We start from the raw sequence: 16466 nt of genomic DNA on the forward strand, positions 1-16466 counted from the left end.
ATTCTGGAAGAAAACCTGATGGAGTCTGCAAAAGACCTGAGACTGGGACGGAGATTTGTCTTCCAACAAGACAATGATCCAAAACATAAAGCAAAATCTACAATGGAATGGTTCAAAAATAAACATATCCAGGTGTTAGAATGGCCAAGTCAAAGTCCAGACCTGAATCCAATCGAGAATCTGTGGAAAGAACTGAAAACTGCTGTTCACAAATGCTCTCCATCCAACCTCACTGAGCTCGAGCTGTTTTGCAAGGAGGAATGGGAAAAAATGTCAGTCTCTCGATGTGCAAAACTGATAGACATACCCCAAGAGACATACCCCAAGCGACTTACAGCTGTAATCGCAGCAAAAGGTGGCGCTACAAGAGTTAAGGGGGCTGAATAATTTTGCACGCCCAATTTTTCAGTTTTTGATTTGTTAAAAAAGTTTGAAATATCCAATAAATGTCGTTCCACTTCATGATTGTGTCCCACTTGTTGTTGATTCTTCACAAAAAAATACAGTTTTATATCTTTATGTTTGAAGCCTGAAATGTGGCAAAAGGTCGCAAAGTTCAAGGGGGCCGAATACTTTCGCAAGGCACTGTATCTAGCAACTACATGAGCAAACCAAATGCACAACTGCAGGGTATTTAGCACATTTTAGTCAGTTCACTTAATAGTTACTGTAACTAGATCACATGGTGTGTGCTGCACAACACCGGTCTCTCGTCTTTGTGTGCTTGGAATAAGTGACCTGTAAGCTTCATAATGTAAAATAATGTGATGGGTGAAATGAAGAATGTGTTCAGCTTCATCTCTTAACGTATTTCACAAGTTGACTGCAAGTATTTATAAAAGGTACGCAGACTCAGTGTTATGACGTACACGCAGAAGGTAAACAGCATAGTGGGTCAATTCATGCAACAACTAAGAGCTTTGACGCGCGAGGCTTAACCTTCTCCGCTGTTTTGGTGACCTGGCTACCACGCTGTTGTCACGCCCTGACGTTAGAGAGCCTTTTTATGTCTCTATATGGTTTGGTCAGGGTGTGATTTGGGTGGACATTCTATGTTCTGTTTTCTATGTTTTTCTATTTCTATGTTTTGGCCGGGTATGGTTCTCAATCAGGGACAGCGGTCTATCGTTGTCTCTGATTGGGAATCATACTTAGGCAGCCTTTTCCCCTTTTGTCATTGTGGGAAGTTATCTTTGTTTGTGGCACTATAGCCCTGTAAGCTTCACGGTCGTTTTGTATTGTTTATTGTTTTGTTGGCGACATTCAAATAAATTGCACCCCATTATTTTTATTTCTACTTTGCACATTCTTCCATTGCAAATCTACCATTCCAGTGTTTTACTTGCTATATTGTATTTACTTTGCCACCATGGCCTTTTTTTGCCTTTATCTCACCTCATTTGCTCACATCGTATATAGACTTGTTTTTACTGTACTATTGACTGTATGTTTGTTTTACTCCATGTGTAACTCTGTGTCGTTGTATGTGTCGAACTGCTTTGCTTTATCTTGGCCAGGTCGCAATTGTAAATGAGAACTTGTTCTCAACTTGCCTACCTGGTTAAATAAAGGTGAAAAATGTAAAAAAGAGAAATGTACGCTTTCCACACTTGCACCTTGGTCCACTTCTTACGACGTCCGAGACAGCAGTGAACAGCGTCAAGCAAACATGTGCACGTGCAGATACTGTGTGTGACTGTGTGAGTCTTGCAGCTCGCTCATCTTAATATTTAAATGTTTTATTTATTTAACTAGGCAAGTCAGTTAAGAACAAATTCTTATTTACAATCACAGCCTAGGAACAGTGGGTTAACTGCCTTGTTCAGGGTCAGAATGACAGATTTCGATCTAGCAACCTTTCGGTTACTGGCCCAACGCTCTAACCGCTAGTCTACCTGTCGCCCCTAATATCTGCGGTCCTGCTCATGGCAACGTCAAAGTATCAACAAATATCCTAATTTGTTTTAAGAAAAGTCAAAATAAATAGTTTCAACGGTATTGAAAAACCATCCCGTAGCCATTTCCAAATACCGGGAAAACAGTATATACGCCAAGCCTACCTGTAAGGTGTCCATCCCACTAGCGGGGCTGGAGTACAGCTGGCAGCGCTTAGATAAAAGTGAATTAGTGTTAAGGGGAATAGATTAGAGGAATAAAGCTGTTGACACACTGCTTCTGATGCCACCTGATTGCTCAACCGTCATCAACATAATTATTCTCTCTCTCAAATTCATAGCCAACCAACTTTCACCAAGCTAACCAAATGTCAAACACTGCCAAGTGCAGAAGCTGTGAAATCCATTCAATCTACAGGAGTAGCAGGGTCGGACTGCGTACAAAAGAAACAGCAACCCTGAGAAGTATACCTAATTCCAGTGATCTGACCCTGGTCACATTTCACAACATCTCTGTCAGAGCGAGAGAGAGCGAGAGAGAGCGAGAAGAGCAGGGGACTTGGCCATTAACTGCTAGTCAGCTAGGTAAGCACTTCATTGTGAGAAATGGCCTTCCAAGAGGAACTATACAATGATTAAGTTCGGCATTGCCTCAGAATGCTCACAAAGGTTATCAACGCTATCACATGATTAGCCATAGGGAAGAATATAGAGAGATATCATTGGATCACTGGAAATAACACCAGTGGCTGTTGAAACCTGGTAAAGGGAGACTGAGAATATTGTGTGAAGTCTGGTACGGACATGCTCATTAAAATCACTGCTTTATTCGCCATGAAAGGTTGCATCTCCCTATTAGTCCGAGGGTGTGTGTATGTGTGTGTGTGTGTGTGTGTGTGTGTGTGTGAAGAAGAATGGTGAGATGTACTCTGTCTGCATATGTATCCACAAAGGACAACAGATTGAGCACGTTTGTATCTTAGGAGTAACTTATCCATTCCTGTCAGAACGTTCAACTGTGGAGGGACAAACACAAACAGCATCATCGACATGTTTACAGTTGTTCTTTAAAGCCTCCAGACTACAGGAAGACTAACGTGCATAATGAGAAAGGTACACAGATTCCCAGTACAAATAAAACACCAAAAACATGTAATTGAACTGAAGAGGGGGAAGCTATTTATTTCAAACATAGTTCCACGTTTGAATTTTAAATTCAAATCACGTCCTGAATTGAGTGACACTGAACACAAAAACGATCTTGATGGTGACATTTTGGAAAGCAATGACTGACGCAGGCTGTAGGCCTATGGGGTGTGTATGGATAGTGTGTGATTCAGGCATGAATGGTTCTGGTAGCAAGTTTATTTAGACTTTGGCTGTGTTTACACAGGCAGCCCAATTTCGGATGGGTGGGGAGAGGGGAGGTGGAAAGGTCGGATGGGGGGAGAGGGGAGGAGGAAAGGTCGGATGGGGGGGAGGAGAGGTCGGATGGGGGGGAGAAGGGAGGTGGAGAGGTCGGATGGGGGGAGATGGGAGGTGGGAGGTGGAGAGGTCGGATGGGGGGGAGAGGGGAGATGGAGAGGTCGGATGGGGGGGAGATGGGAGATGGAGAGGTCGGATGGGGGAGATGGGAGGTGGAGAGGGCGGATGGGGGGAGAGAGGAGGTCGGATGGGGGGACAGGGGAGAGAGGAGGTCAGATGGGGGGACAGGGGAGAGAGGAGGTCGGATGGGGGGACAGGGGAGGTGAGGAGGTCAGATGGGGGGACAGGGGAGGTGAGGAGGTCAGATGGGGGGACAGGGGAGGTGAGGAGGTCAGATGGGGGGGACAGGGGAGGTGAGGAGGTCAGATGGGGGGACAGGGGAGGTGGGAAGGTCAGATGGGGAGACAGGGGAGGTGGGAAGGTCAGATGGGGAGACAGGGGAGGTGGGAAGGTCAGATGGGGGGACAGGGGAGGTGAGAAGGTCAGATGGGGAGACAGTGTGGGTGGGAAGGTCAGATGGGGGGACAGGGGAGGTGAGAAGGTCAGGTGGGGAGACAGGGGAGGCGAGAAGGTTGGCCTTCTCAGGATATATGAGATGTATTAGAGTTGATCCACAGGAGAGCAGCAGTAGAACACCACACCTCCTGAGCCCACTGTCAATTACACCACACCTCCTGAGCCCACGGTCAATTACACCACACCTCCTGAGCCCACTGTCAATTACACCACACCTCCTGAGCCCACTGTCAATTACACCACACCTCCTGAGCCCCACTGTCAATTACACCACACCTCCTGAGCCCACTGTCAATTACACCACACCTCCTGAGCCCACTGTCAATTACACCACACCTCCTGAGCCCACTGTCAATTACACCACACCTCCTGAGCCCATTGTCAATTACACCACACCTCCTGAGCCCACTGTCAATTACACCACACCTCCTGAGCCCACTGTCAATTACACCACACTTCAAAAAGGCTGCTGGCTGATGACTCAGCACTGCTGTGGGTCTGTGTGTGTGTAGGGGTCTCTAGAGTATAGAGGTCAACTAAAAACATAAACAGGTACAGTCGCTAGCTCTACTTGTTCAAACACCATAAGAAAATAATGACAATGTCAGTTCTTCCTAAAAACATTGATTTCCATGTACCTTCTCTGTAGCTTGTTAAAGCATTTATGTGATTCTGTAGATCAGATCAGTTTCTGATGCAGACAAGTTATTGTAAATTAAACATGAGACTCGGCCTGTAGGAGGAAAATATCTCCTATCGCCCATCTCACATCGGCATCCATATTTCATATGGAACATAGACCTACTTGAGCTGTTTGATCAGAATGCATCTCTATTACTTTGGAGAAAACCATGGTATCTAATGCAGAGATAACTGTGTTGTAGGAGTATTTCTTAGCAGTCTTAAGACATGATCGTAATACAACAATGATCGTGATCAGAATAGCAAAATAAGTGCACAAACCACTTCCTGTTCCCCTTTGTTTTTGTTGTGTGTTTTTTTCCACGGATGCCACAGTACGCTCTCTCAAAGAGATACTGTAGCTAGGCCTAATGGTAAACAACAAAACACCACAGTACGCTCTCTCAAAGAGATACTGTAGCTAGGCCTAATGGTAAACAACAAAACACCACAGTACGCTCTCTCAAAGAGATACTGTAGCTAGGCCTAATGGTAAACAACAAAACACCACAGTACGCTCTCTCAAAGAGATACTGTAGCTAGGCCTAATGGTAAACAACAAAACACCACAGTACGCTCTCTCAAAGAGATACTGTAGCTAGGCCTAATGGTAAACAACAAAACACCACAGTACGCTCTCTCAAAGAGATACTGTAGCTAGGCCTAATGGTAAACAACAAAACACCACAGTACGCTCTCTCAAAGAGATACTGTAGCTAGGCCTAATGGTAAACAACAAAACACCACAGTACGCTCTCTCAAAGAGATACTGTAGCTAGGCCTAATGGTAAACAACAAAACACCACAGTACGCTCTCTCAAAGAGATACTGTAGCTAGGCCTAATGGTAAACAACAAAACACCACAGTACGCTCTCTCAAAGAGATACTGTAGCTAGGCCTAATGGTAAACAACAAAACACCACAGTACGCTCTCTCGAAGAGATACTGTAGCTAGGCCTAATGGTAAACAACAAAACACCACAGTACGCTCTCTCGAAGAGATACTGTAGCTAGGCCTAATGGTAAACAACAAAACACCACAGTACGCTCTCTCAAAGAGATACTGTAGCTAGGCCTAATGGTAAACAACAAAACACCACAGTACGCTCTCTCAAAGAGATACTGTAGCTAGGCCTAATGGTAAACAACAAAACACCACAGTACGCTCTCTCAAAGAGATACTGTAGCTAGGCCTAATGGTAAACAACAAAACACCACAGTACGCTCTCTCAAAGAGATACTGTAGCTAGGCCTAATGGTAAACAACAAAACACCACAGTACGCTCTCTCAAAGAGATACTGTAGCTAGGCCTAATGGTAAACAACAAAACACCACAGTACGCTCTCTCAAAGAGATACTGTAGCTAGGCCTAATGGTAAACAACAAAACACCACAGTACGCTCTCTCAAAGAGATACTGTAGCTAGGCCTAATGGTAAACAACAAAACACCACAGTACGCTCTCTCAAAGAGATACTGTAGCTAGGCCTAATGGTAAACAACAAAACACCACAGTACGCTCTCTCAAAGAGATACTGTAGCTAGGCCTAATGGTAAACAACAAAACACCACAGTACGCTCTCTCGAAGAGATACTGTAGCTAGGCCTAATGGTAAACAACAAAACACCACAGTACGCTCTCTCAAAGAGATACTGTAGCTAGGCCTAATGGTAAACAACAAAACACCACAGTACGCTCTCTCAAAGAGATACTGTAGCTAGGCCTAATGGTAAACAACAAAACACCACAGTACGCTCTCTCAAAGAGATACTGTAGCTAGGCCTAATGGTAAACAACAAAACATCACAGTACGATCTCTCAAAGAGATACTGTAGCTAGGCCTAATGGTAAACAACAAAACACCACAGTACGCTCTCTCAAAGAGATACTGTAGCTAGGCCTAATGGTAAACAACAAAACACCACAGTACGCTCTCTCAAAGAGATACTGTAGCTAGGCCTAATGGTAAACAACAAAACACCACAGTACGCTCTCTCAAAGAGATACTGTAGCTAGGCCTAATGGTAAACAACAAAACACAGAGAACAAATGCTTTTTCCATTCCAGAGTTTCACACTTTAACTGCAGACAGCAGTTATAAAAATCCCCATCAGTAGGCTGGGTCTGAATGTGTTCGCAGAGCTGATCTCACATCAGCACCAGGAATATCCCCATCAGTAGGCTGGGTCTGAATGTGTTCGCAGAGCTGATCTCACATCAGCACCAGGAATATCCCCATCAGTAGGCTGGGTCTGAATGTGTTCGCAGAGCTGATCTCACATCAGCACCAGGAATATCCCCATCAGTAGGCTGGGTCTGAATGTGTTCGCAGAGCTGATCTCACATCAGCACCAGGAATATCCCCATCAGTAGGCTGGGTCTGAATGTGTTCGCAGAGCTGATCTCACATCAGCACCAGGAATATCCCCATCAGTAGGCTGGGTCTGAATGTGTTCGCAGAGCTGATCTCACATCAGCACCAGGAATATCCCCATCAGTAGGCTGGGTCTGAATGTGTTCGCAGAGCTGATCTCACATCAGCACCAGGAATATCCCCATCAGTAGGCTGGGTCTGAATGTGTTCGCAGAGCTGATCTCACATCAGCACCAGGAAGAGAGGATGGGAAAGGAGGTGGGGGGGGGGGGGGGGGGGGGGGGGAGAGGGCTAAAAATAGCAACCAGCCGCCTGGCTGGCTTCATCTCCCGTGGATTACATTATCCCCTAACCTCCGTCCCCTGCTCTGCTCTGCTCTGTTCTTACTGTAACTATACTTCTGTGGCAGCGAGCCACCTCTACTGCCTAGTCTGAGGATGACAAAACTGGTCTCTCGCTCCCTCTCAGGAGAAACTCTGACCCTCTCGCTCCTAGAAGCTCTTTCCCGCTCAATCTCTCTCTGCCTCCTTCTCTCTCATTCTCTCAATACGGGCAAGGGAAGGCCACCCTCTTTCATTAAGAAAATGCTCACATAGGACTTTGAGAGAGAAGGCAGGGGACAGGGGAGGTGGAGAGAGGATTAATCAATTCATGGGAAGGTAAAGTTTCTGCCAAGATAATATGAATGGAAGTAGAGGAGGGGATGTAACATATTTAATATCTTAGTCTTTATGGCTGTAAGGTTTGTCATCACTTGCATTGTGCGGTGTAGGTTTGTTTATCTGGGGTTTTCAATATGTGATCATAAATTACTACACCACCACAGAACTCTATTCATTGAGTTCAATGGTTATTTATCAGGGATGTAAACTGCTGAGGGGCCAAAAAGGTGACACTTTTGTGTTGCACTGAGATATGCAAAAAAAAAAATCCCTGCTAGTGGGAAATGCAGGTTTAACTAATTAAACAAAGAATATGATCTATATGATCAGTCTCTGTGTGTAAAATAAAAAGTGGTTCATGTGAACCTAACGTACAGCTCAAAAATGTAATGTATTTGTTGCCTAGACTTTACTGCAATGACACTCAAGACGAGAAAAAAAACAATACACTAATATTGCTGTTAGCCATGACAGCCTTTATAATATAATGCTTGTGACCACACACACATAGAAATATTGCCCTTGGGAAAAAAAAACATCTTAAAAGTAGAAATAGAATGAAACAAACAGGCATTATAGTGACCACTATAATGGCTACATGTGTGCAAAAATAACATCAACTGAGTAAAAAAATGTCACGATCCCCCCTCACTCATACAAAAGTGTTACTGGAGAGTTCAATGTACCAGCAGAGCATGATACCCTTTGTTGGCCTAATTGATCTCTTTCAGGCAGAGAGTACACCTGGCATAACCCCTTTTTATCCACTGTATAGAAAGAGGGAAAGTGTGTGGTGTTCCTTTCACCTCTATAGTGGCATCCAGCTTAAGCCAGACCCAGGTACAGCTACACTTCATCCCCGAATCCACTTGTTTAACAAGCAACGCCTCCTTTTCACCTAATTCTCTCATTCTGAAAATTAACCACATACTGTAGAGGGAAAACATTCGTTCACAGATAGTAGTTAGTTCGTTAGCTAGTTAACATTTCACATAGTTTGCCAGGGTCCAGTAAGCAACTCAAATAACTTGATTAGCCAGCTAATTTTCAAACAATAAACTCAATTATTTGATCAGCTAAGTAGGCTAATGTTGCTCAACATTTCACGGAGCTAACGGAGAATTTGATCCAGCTACTATAGCAAGATACTAAATGCTAACAATACTTGGTCCACCACACTTTCTCCCTCACCTCAAACTTCCCAAATGCCAGTTGTTTTTCAGTTACAGCTCATGAAGTACGCTTCATCACCTTCTCAGCCCCGTCTCCGTGGTCAGGCTTCTCACCTACCTCTTCGTTATTGTTCAGGAACGCGCTGCTGTAACTGGCAAACTGCCTTTACACTCTCTGCTGTCTTTCCAGAGCGCGTGCTGATTCTGTAACTGGCAAACTGCCTTTACACCCTACTGCTGTCTTTCCAGAGCGCGTGCTGATTCTGTAACTGGCAAACTGCCTTTACACCCTACTGCTGTCTTTCCAGAGCGCGTGCTGATTCTGTAACTGGCAAACTGCCTTTACACCCTACTGCTGTCTTTCCAGAGCGCGTGCTAATTCTGTAACTGGCAAACTGCCTTTACACTCTCTGCTGTCTTTCCAGAGCGCGCGCTGATTCTGTAACTAGCAAACTGCCTTTGCACTCTCTGCTGTCTTTCCAGAGCGAGCGCTGATGCTGTAACTAGCAAACTGCCTTTGCACTCTGCTGTCTTTCCAGAGCGAGCGCTGATGCTGTAACTAGCAAACTGCCTTTACACTCTCTGCTGTCTTTCCAGAGCGAGCGCTGATTCTGTAACTAGCAAACTGCCTTTACACTCTCTGCTGTCTTTCCAGAGCGAGCGCTGATGCTGTAACTAGCAAACTGGTTGTCTCTTCTCTCTTCAGTCGCGTGCTGCATTCTGTTGTTATGTGAACGATTGGCTGAGCCTTGGATACATCCAGTATTGCTCCAAACGTGCATCACTCGTTCACTTACAGCCAGTAGTGATCCAAAGCTCACCCCCCCCCCCCCCCCAAAACCTTTCTCATCGGATCTGCACGGTTCACGTCGGTCACCTATTTTGGATTCAAAATGGGCAAATTTTGCTGAAAGATTACTAATTTACACCCCTGATAAAGACCAGCGGGCTTATTACTTTATTCAGGCCTGTCCCTCAAACCATTCTCTCACCTACATCACCATACAATGGAGTTGTCCTTTTCACACACTAATCTCTTCCTGTACTGCCTGAGTCCCAACCTTGTACAGGTAGGAAAGACAGTAGAGATGCTACACAGCAACACTGTCGCACAAACATACGCAAACACAAACAAACAAACACAAATATGCATACCACACACAAACACTATGAACCACAGCAAGACCTCAGGGAAAAGACAGTGAAAATAGACAGGAAGAAAGGCAGAGCGGGGATAGTCCATTAATTGATTGCAAATGTGCAAATCGCTTGCGAACAGAATGGTATTTGAAAAGTGAGACTTCCTTCAACATGAGATGGTCCTTCCCCCTGACAGTCGACACATTTCTGAAAACATGTAGAAATTATGGGGAGTAACAGTTAGCAATACAAAGGTCAAGGGACAAACTCTCACCTTCACTTCCTGTCGACGGATTACAGAACAGCCTTAATTTATGATATCTTATTTCCTGGGAATTGCTGAGAATATTACGCATGGAAATGCCTGGCATTTCCAGGCAGGCTGTTATGTGTAGCTAACCACTGTAACAAATGCAGAGGCACAGAGTAGAAATATCATAATGACAAGGAATAGAAAAGTTCACCAGGTGGCTCAGAGGGAAATATCACTGGTTCCTATTGGACAGGCAGTCTGATCAGCATGGAGACGAAGGTAAGCTAAAACACACACAATAATATTTTGAAGATAAATACATAACTCAGAGGATGAGAGGACGAGAGTACTAAACTAAATAGAGTACTAATGGCCAATAGGGAATTGTCAATGTAAATAGTTGGTCTTCAGTTCAACAGCTGTTTAGAATCTGTGGAATGTCAGTCCTGAACTCAGAGCTACATGTGCTACGGTCTGTACATTGAGTCAGGAGCAGGGTACTTGGCCATTGGCCCAGTTGTACTGCAAGGACTTCTGATTGGTCAACCCTAAGCTAGGGTAGGCGGTTATAAATGGCATCCTGTTTCTTTGTTCTGTGGAGAAAAGCTGAGGACAGGGGAGACTGAACATCTACCTCCCAGCATAACATCTATGATTTGTCCTCTTTGAATAAACCTATTTGTCACCCCCTGATTTGCTTTGGAGTTTGTTATTTAAGAATAACATCAATTGCCAACACGCACACAAAAAGGTAGATGAAGGTAAAAGCTTATCAAACACACCCAATGAGAAGGCTAAAACTAAATATAATCTATGAAGTATAACTACAGTGTGAAAAACAGTTGGTTGACCCAATCTGTGCACACAACAAGGCATTTCAGCTGCATACAGTATGAATGGGATGTGTCCTTATAAAATCATGGCTTTTAATAGAACGTACATTTACTTTGAGCAAAAACGGACAGAAAAGGCAGTCCATGTAGGTTTTAGTTGTTGTTTTCAGTGAGGAATAGTGGGCAGTCCATGTAGGTTTTAGTTGTTGTTTTCAGTGAGGAATAGTGGGCAGACACCATGTAGGTTTTAGTTGTTGTTTTCAGTGAGGAATAGTGGGCAGACACCATGCCATGAGTGATATTATGCCTGACCTTAAACCACTAGACCAGCTAAGAACAAATCTACAGTGTGAGTCTATATTTTATATTTGAGATTATTCACAGTAGCCACCCTTTGCCTTGATGACAGCTTTGCACACTCTTGGTATTCTCTCAACCAGCTTCACTTGGAATGCTTTTCCAACCGTCTCGAAGGAGTTCCCAAATATGCTGAGCATTTGTTGTTGCTTTTCCTTCACTCTGCGGTCCAACTCATCCCAAACCATCTCAATTGGGTTGAGGTTGGGAAATTGTGGAGGCCAGGTCATCTGATGCAGCACGCCATCACTCTACTTCATGGTCAAATAGCCCTTGAATTCTAAATAAATCACAGAGTGTCACCAGCAAATGTAGAAAAAAGTACAAATAAAGAAAAACCCTGGAATGAGTAGGTGTCTACATTTTTGACTGGTACTATAAACACTCAAACACAGGTAGGGAGATGCAAATAACACCTTATCCATATTTGATGTCCGTTATCCGGAATGCCCGCACCCACAAATGGATGCAAGGTGAACACGCACACACAGGGCTACATAATGGCAGAGTTACCACACGATGTGTAATTGGCCAGTCCTGGGATTACCTCTGCAGCTAAACTGTCAAAACAACCTAATCTGCACTGAGACGCTGAGCTGCCTGTATGTCATGCTCTACTCTGTTCTTAACAAGCTCAACCAGCCAACTAATGGAACGGACAGCTTCATATTTACAGTGGAGAGTTGGAGGGCAACATAAGGGAATTAAGAATGACATTCTTCCACCTGTATAGATTCTATATATGTAATGGGTTCTGTCAGGCGTTTTCAAAGTCTGAGACAGTGTTGTAATACAAATTGCTGTAATTTAATTTATTTGATTTTCCACGCGCAATTTTAGGAGTTGAGAAATGAACGCGGTATCACTGGAATGCTGGGAGAACCCTCTTTTAAAAGAATAAATCCATCAACACTGCTATTAAAGACACATTTTCCCTGGGATTGATTCTTTATTTTGTTCATTTGGTTGAATTGTCTTTTATTATTGCTGTTCCGTTCTTATTTACAAGTTGCTCGGTCTGTGTATTGGAACACGTTTTAGTGTTGTATGTAATGTGCCTGTTTGGTTCTGAAAACAACAACAAAAATGAAATGAAAAAGCTAGAAACAGGCCTAACACTTATTCAGTAGTAGAGAACTGAATACAGTTGGACTTCTCTTTCCTTTCACCCCGTCCCCCTCTGTGTGCCTTCGTCCCCCTCTGTGTGCCTTCGTCCCCCTCTGTGTGCCTTCGTCCCCCTCTGTGTGCCTTCGTCCCCCTCTGTGTGCCTTCGTCCCCCTCTGTGTGCCTTCGTCCCCCTCTGTGTGCCTTCGTCACCCTCTGTGTGCCTTCGTCACCCTCTGTGTGCCTTCGTCACCCTCTGTGTGCCTTCGTCCCCCTCTGTGTGCCTTCGTCCCCCTCTGTGTGCCTTCGTCCCCCTCTGTGTGCCTTCGTCCCCCTCTGTGTGCCTTCGTCCCCCTCTGTGTGCCTTCGTCCCCCTCTGTGTGCCTTCGTCCCCCTCTGTGTGCCTTCGTCCCCCTCTGTGTGCCTTCGTCCCCCTCTGTGTGCCTTCTTTTCTACGTGTGAAAAGCTTGCAGTCTGTCTGTCTTTCTGTCCGTCTGTTCTCAGCTCCCTCCCTGCTTTTTAAACAAACAGTCACACCCACCCTTATTACCCCCAACATGATAGGCTCATTATTTATCTGCAGCATCAGAAAATGGGTTGGAAGACAGACAGCAATACGAGGAGGGAAATAAAACAACCTTCGGAAGCCATGAAATTCAAATGAGTGAAGTGTCACGGAAATGATTCATTAGAGAAATGTTCCTGCTGCAATCTCACTGTGGTAATAAAGGAGAACATTGTTTAGAGAAAATAGTGGAGGAAAGGTGTCAGTCCTACCTTGACGTGGTTGTAGTCTGTCTTGCTGGACTCGCTGCCCAGGGGCTTGGTCTCGGCCCGGGGTTTGAGGACTTGTCTCAGGGGGCTGGAGATGGGAAGGCCTGTCACACTGATGCCATCTGGAACAGCAGCAGAGACAATCAGCCAGTCAGAAGACACACGGCGAAAGTAACGCCAGACATCATTTCATTTAACTACATTGACAGTCGTTTAAACTCACATAAGCATAAAAACATATTGGGGTGAGAGTTTCCCTGAACCCAAAGTTTTCCCTAGTCAAGTCAGGAGCAAATCATCTCTCTTCTTCAAAAACGAGGACATGATCATTTAAATACATTTTGTAAGCAGAATATGAAACAGTAGCTAAAGACCCATCTTTCTTTTTAACGCAGAGTTCAGAGCTGTAAACAACACAATCCTCCACAGAGCTTCAGAGGAGCATCAAACAGCCAGATCTGCTTCCTGTATTGATGGCAACTGAAGGGGTTACTATTTTCAGCTAGCTACGCTACAGAATACCCCACAGTGTGACGTAGGCACTGAGCACCCAGTCTCTCTGACGTCAGTGGAAAAATATCTGTCTCCTGAGGGAATCACTGGGCTAGCTGCTGCAAAGATCTGGGCCACAACACACACACACTCGCCTTACACACGCAATTACGAACGCGCCAACGAACACACACATACACACACACACACAAAGGAGAACGACGTGGTAGGAATAACAGTTCAAACCGTTCGAGCCCGCCTGCTCTGACTCCATATTCCTCTTTGATACAAAGCTTTCCAACACATTCTACTGACATGGCTGGCATGTCCACATTCATAAATCAGTAGGACTGCTGTTCTCAGATCAGTTTAGCATTTTAGACCATAATGAATGAGATTACATGGACAGGGGGCACCTGATCCTAGATCATAACTACTATGAGATGCTTTGTGAATATGAGCCCAGAACCACTAGAGCTGGCACAGTGTCAGTCAGCATTGTGTCTTTCTCATGCTCCATATCCTACTCACAGAAAGAGATGATATATGCATCCGGACAGAATGAGGAGAGGGAAAGAGGAAGAGAGAACACTGATAAACAGTCTCTCCATTGACTCGAGCTTCCATAAAGGCCTGTTTCAGCCTGTTTCCAGACACGCATACATCTTCATGTCTGATCCTGACAGAGAGAGATGGAAATAAAGAGACAAACAGAGAGAGAGAGAGAGAGACAGCAAGAGAGAGTGAGTAACGAGGGGAGAGATTGACGACGACGTCGCACATCCTCATCTCTCTTTTCTTGCCATCACTCTCCATCTATCCCTGCCTCTTTCTCCCACCGTCTCTCTCTCAAACTCTCTCTCCATTCGGCCTAGCGGGAGAGTCTGACACTAAAAATAAATCACTACAGATTATATTAGTGACAGTGAATTGATCTAATACACAATGACACACTGAAAATCATCACCAAATCGTCTGCAACGCCGCCTCTCCTCTCCACACACACTTCTGCTTTTCAAAGAAGAGGCAAAGCTGTTCTAGTAAAAAGGGGGCCTATGACTGACTGCATTGTAAACAGAAACCCTTCTTCAATGTCCTGTTGAAGGGAGAGGAACATGAGGCTGTGAAATACAAATCAACAAAGTCCCGTTTTGTTCCGTGGAGAGAGAGAGAGACAACACCTGGGCAAAGAGGTAGAATCTGGGAGCAGCTCGCACAGGACCTTTGACCCCTCATTAACATACATTAGTTTAGTTGAAGAATCACAGATAGACCATTTCCGCCCTACACAACGAGAGAGAGAGAGAGAGAGAGAGAGAGAGAGAGCGAGAGAAAGAGTACTCACAAGGCGTCTCAGAATAAGGGAGAGAGGGGGAGGGAGAGAGAAAGAGAGAGCTGGAGTAGGAATCACAATTCCTTGGTATTATTTTAGGAGCTAAATGACTCAAAAGTAGCCCAGGTGAGACTGACAGATAACGAGAGACAGAGAAAATAAACACGAATAAATTATAGTGGCTCTTTTCAAAAGCCCACACTTTCTGCTGTCATTATTACAACATCAAACATCCAAATTACAAGCAGGCAAGAGGTTCTTTCAGATGGAAGGAGAGCAGTAGAGGGAGAAAGGGAGAGAGATGAGTAGAGGCCGAGAGAAAGAGATGGAGAGTGAGGGAGAGAGAGAGAGAGAGAGAGAATAACAGCAAGAGAGAAATCAGAGAGAAAGAGAGATGAGGAAGCAGCAGAGGGAGAGAGATGATAAGAGGGAATGAAAGTGAGATAATGCAGGATCTGAACAAATTATTGCTATCATTACTCACAGCCATTTGAGTCATACTAAATTCAGCATTACAGACAGAACCACATCATCCAGACAGAGCAAATAAAGATGTTATTTTACTATCAATCCCTCATAGATGGTCCTAATCACATTTATCTTGCCAGTTGACAAAGTGAACAATATGTCTTCCATCGTACATCATACCATCATTTTACATCTATGAATGCTTATGTACGGCTTACTAATGTGTTATGTATGGATAATGACTGTTAAAGACATGCTTGGGTACTTGGCGACTAAAAGCAGGGGCGCAACTTTGGTTTGTGAAGTGGGGGGGACCTACTTTTTATTATTTATTGTTTTATCCAGTTGGATAAAACTGAACTAACTCAACTAAATGACTATCGAGCTCACTTCTGTCATCATGAAGTGCTTTGAGAGACTAGTCAAGGATCATATCACCTCCACCTTACTGGACACCCTAGACCCACTCCAATTTGGCCGCCCCCAGGTGGTGAGGGTAGGCAACAACATCTCCTCCCCGCTGATCCTCAACACTGGGGCCCCACAAGGGTGCGTTCTGAGCCCTCTCCTGTACTCCCTGTTCACCCACGACTGCGTGGCCACGCACGCCTCCAACTCAATCATCAAGTTTGCGGACGACACAACAGTGGTAGGCTTGATTACCAACAACGACGAGACGGCCTACAGGGAGAAGGTGAGGGCCCTCGGAGTGTGGTGTCAGGAAAATAACCTCACACTCAACGTCAACAAAACTAAGGAGATGATTGTGGACTTCAGGAAACAGCAGAGGGAACACCCCCCTATCCACATCGATGGAACAGTAGTGGAGAGGGTAGCAAGTTTTAAGTTCCTCGGCATACACATCACAGACAAACTGAATTGGTCCACTCACACAGACAGCATTGTGAAGAAGGCGCAGCAGCGC

The 16466-nt window shown here is 44.7% G+C and overlaps 1 protein-coding gene across 1 annotated transcript in view; it reads right to left on the reverse strand.

Annotated features, from left to right (window-relative positions):
• The window catches only part of LOC139373565 (trafficking protein particle complex subunit 9-like), a 314072-nt gene that overhangs the window by 191494 nt on the left and 106112 nt on the right, over positions 1 to 16466 (reverse strand). Inside the window, exon 19 of the mRNA XM_071114227.1 lies at positions 13252 to 13370. Within this exon, the coding sequence (XP_070970328.1) occupies positions 13252 to 13370 (119 nt within the window). The remainder of the gene's footprint in view (positions 1 to 13251; positions 13371 to 16466) is intronic.

This window comes from Oncorhynchus clarkii, chromosome 18 (assembly GCF_045791955.1).
Source record: "Oncorhynchus clarkii lewisi isolate Uvic-CL-2024 chromosome 18, UVic_Ocla_1.0, whole genome shotgun sequence".
Taxonomy (NCBI): Eukaryota; Metazoa; Chordata; class Actinopteri; order Salmoniformes; family Salmonidae; genus Oncorhynchus; species Oncorhynchus clarkii.